This window comes from Oryzias melastigma, linkage group LG4 (genome assembly GCF_002922805.2).
Source record: "Oryzias melastigma strain HK-1 linkage group LG4, ASM292280v2, whole genome shotgun sequence".
Lineage (NCBI taxonomy): Eukaryota > Metazoa > Chordata > Actinopteri > Beloniformes > Adrianichthyidae > Oryzias > Oryzias melastigma.
In genome coordinates, this window is record NC_050515.1 from 8,395,401 (window position 1) to 8,398,453 (window position 3,053).

At 36.3% G+C, this 3,053-nt stretch overlaps 1 protein-coding gene across 1 annotated transcript in view; it reads left to right on the plus strand.

Annotated features, from left to right (window-relative positions):
- The window catches only part of clcc1 (chloride channel CLIC-like 1), a 7,710-nt gene extending 5,564 nt beyond the window's left edge, over positions 1-2,146 (plus strand). Inside the window, exons 8-10 of the mRNA XM_024279364.2 lie at positions 80-226; positions 314-844; positions 1,470-2,146. Coding sequence (XP_024135132.1) covers positions 80-226; positions 314-844; positions 1,470-1,574 — 783 coding nt within the window. The 3' untranslated portion in view covers positions 1,575-2,146. The remainder of the gene's footprint in view (positions 1-79; positions 227-313; positions 845-1,469) is intronic.
- Positions 2,147-3,053: the final 907 nt, after the last annotated feature.

A 3,053-nucleotide genomic window follows, 5' to 3' on the forward strand; every position in this document is an offset into this window, starting at 1 on the left:
CTGTTCATTTTCATTATAAGCATGCAAAGTTACGTGTTAAAAATAAACACTTTTTCTTGGTTTTTTTGTTTTTTTTTAGGCTATTACTATGACAATTACAACCTTTATCACAGATCCTTTGAAGCACTTAGGTCAGGGAATCAGTGAGTTTCTCCGAGCCCTCCTGAAAGATCTGCCAGTTACCCTGCAGATCCCAGTCCTCATCGTCATCACCCTCTCCATATTGGTAAGAATACTCCTCAATTATGCTCATGAAAAATGACTCAAACTCCACCATGGATCCGGACATCACATGCATTTGGCTCTTTCCCAGGTGTTCATGTATGGCAGTGTGCAGGCAGTTTTCCAGCATGGCATCCTGGCACCTTTTCGTCGTCCTCAAAGGGAGAGGCCTCATCCAGTCATTGAGCCGCCTCCGCCAAATCCCTTGAGGATAGAAGATCGAGCTAACGAGGAAGCAAGGGTTCAACCTGCAGTTGAGGCTGTCCCAAGGAACCGAGCCGACAACGCCAGAGTGGAAAGGAACAATATTCACCACAGGCGAGGACCACCTGTGGAGACGCTCAGGTCTGCTAGAAACGAAGTGGACTCTCATCTGCGGGGGGATGTTTCTGAAGAAGAGAGAACTTCTTCTGAGACGGAGCCTGAAAACCAGCAGTCGGACGTGGCAGCAAGCGGAGACAATGTGAACACAGTTGAGTTAAAACCTAAAAAAAACAAGTCCAATTTAAAAACGTCAAAAAGTCCACAGTTGAAGAATTTTTCTGGAGATAATCGCAGCAGGGAGGATGCAGCTGCCAGCTCTCAAGCAGGAGAAAGGCAGCCTGGAGTGCAAGAAGTTCAGGTGAGTTCTTTCAAAACAGTATGAAAGAAAATTAAAGTATATGTTCAGTATAAAGTACGATGTAACCCTCTAATTTCTGTCTTTAATGCTGTGCACACAAATTGAACGATAATTATTTAATACTTTGAATATATTTAAATTAAGGAAGTGACTATTCATAGATATTGAAAGCAGAGTTTTGGTTACAGAGTTAAAATATGAGCAGGCGATGCAGCAATGTGTATTTTGGCAGTATGTATTACCAACATGGATTTCCATTAGTTTTTGTGCTGGGTAGCACATAGATGCGTAAAATCTGCCTTAAAATAAATACATTTACCTGATGTTTTTAAAGTCAGCTCAGCTCCAAAAGCCACGCCCCCTCAGTGGAGAATTTGGAAACAGAGGCTTCAGATCAATGTGAAAAATGTCTTTTTAAGACATTTAAGTTGTGGTATTTTGGTTAAAAACGTAATTATCGTAATTAAATCTGGAGACAATTTTCTTAAATTAAAAAAAAAAAAAGATCATAGGGGGACTTTAATTGAATATGAAACTCTAAATTGATTGATACCAAAACTTTCATAGATTTATACATTTGCTGTGACAAAAAAGCTAAAGATGTTTTTAAAATCTGTCCCAACAGGATGCAGGAACTCCAGGAGACGATGCCGCCACCTCTTCTTTGCTGAGAGAAATCGAGTTGGTTGGGTCTCCTGTTCAGGAGACGCGTCTAACAGACGAAATATAGATATCTGTGAGAAACAGTCCTGAAATGGGTGAAAATCTTGAATTATCACCTGTTAGCGCTTATTAAAAAAACTCTGACGACAGTTTTTTTTATTTTTTTTATATGTTTTCACAGGAGGGGGCATTTTGTTATAAAATAATCAGGAAATGTTTTTCTTTTTTAAATTTTTTAAAGAAAATGTTGTTGTCAACTGTTCTAAACATTATACATTGTTTTTAATTGAGGCTTAAAAGAAACGGGGATTTAAATAAAATTGTCAAAATATTATTTTTGATCAAATAAAGCTTTTGATTTTAAAGTTGAATTTAAATGATTGTTTTATATATCGGGGAGGGGGCTTTATATGAATTATGAAATGGTGCCGCTGATGTTCAAAATACTGCCTTTTGGTTATTAATAAAGTATAATTAAGTTAATTATATTTTTCAGAAATAATATTTAGGGGACTTTGTAAAATTTCCAATAAATCTTGTTTTTTGGAAACTGAACAGAAATTTGAAATGTTAGATTTATGACAAATGTTTGTCAGAAATTTCAAACTGAAACACACATTAAAGTTGGTGCCTGTCTGCAATTTATTTTTTAACAATTTGCACTAGATAAAACCTTAATTGTTGCTGAAATTATTTGGGTTACTGGTTGAATCTTTTAACTTTTTAAAAGTTTGTTGAACTGGAGCTGGAAATGTTACAGAAATGTGTGTTGAAAACATCAAATGTTACATTTAGGCAGATCTTCTGGAGTGGACAAAAATAGTTAAATACCTGCGTGGAGTGTTCAATATTAGAGCTTTGAGCTCTGAAAGTTTCATTTGAATGTGAGATTCCAGACACATTTTTTCTATTTTCCTGCCAAACTCAGGCCAGTCTGACAGCTGGAGAGGGCTCCGGTTAGTCAGAGATCCATCATCCTGATGTTTTCCAGCAGTCTTCACTGGAATCTCATGAGCTGGACCGGGTGGTTACAGCCGCGTGATCGCTTCTGATTCAGGTAATCGACAGCAGATAGAGCAGGGATCGATTAGGGAGGCAGGGAAGTAGAACATTTTGGAGGCCTGGGAACCTTTAAGATGTTCATAGTTGTAGAATAAAATGCTTTTAATATCAGATTCATTCAATTTATAGGCTAAAATAATAGATTTGTGGTATAATTCTACAGTTACTTTCAATTTCAGTTAATTTTTTTATAAACTTGATTTCACACACAAAGGTTCAAAAGGTACACACTTTTCTGGGTCATTTTACTTGGGGAATGTTTTTTTTTTTATTACATCAATTGGGTTTTAAAATAAAACTACTTTTTGAACTTGCATTTCTCCACAAAGTAACTCAAAAATACATCCCGACATGAAAAACCAAAGAACTGGGTTTAGAAATAACCAAAATGTTAAATAAAGAGAATAGAAATGCCATAAACACATTCTGGAAGGGTTAAAATGCAATATTGTTGCACTAGACACCTCTCTAAATTAGGAAATTT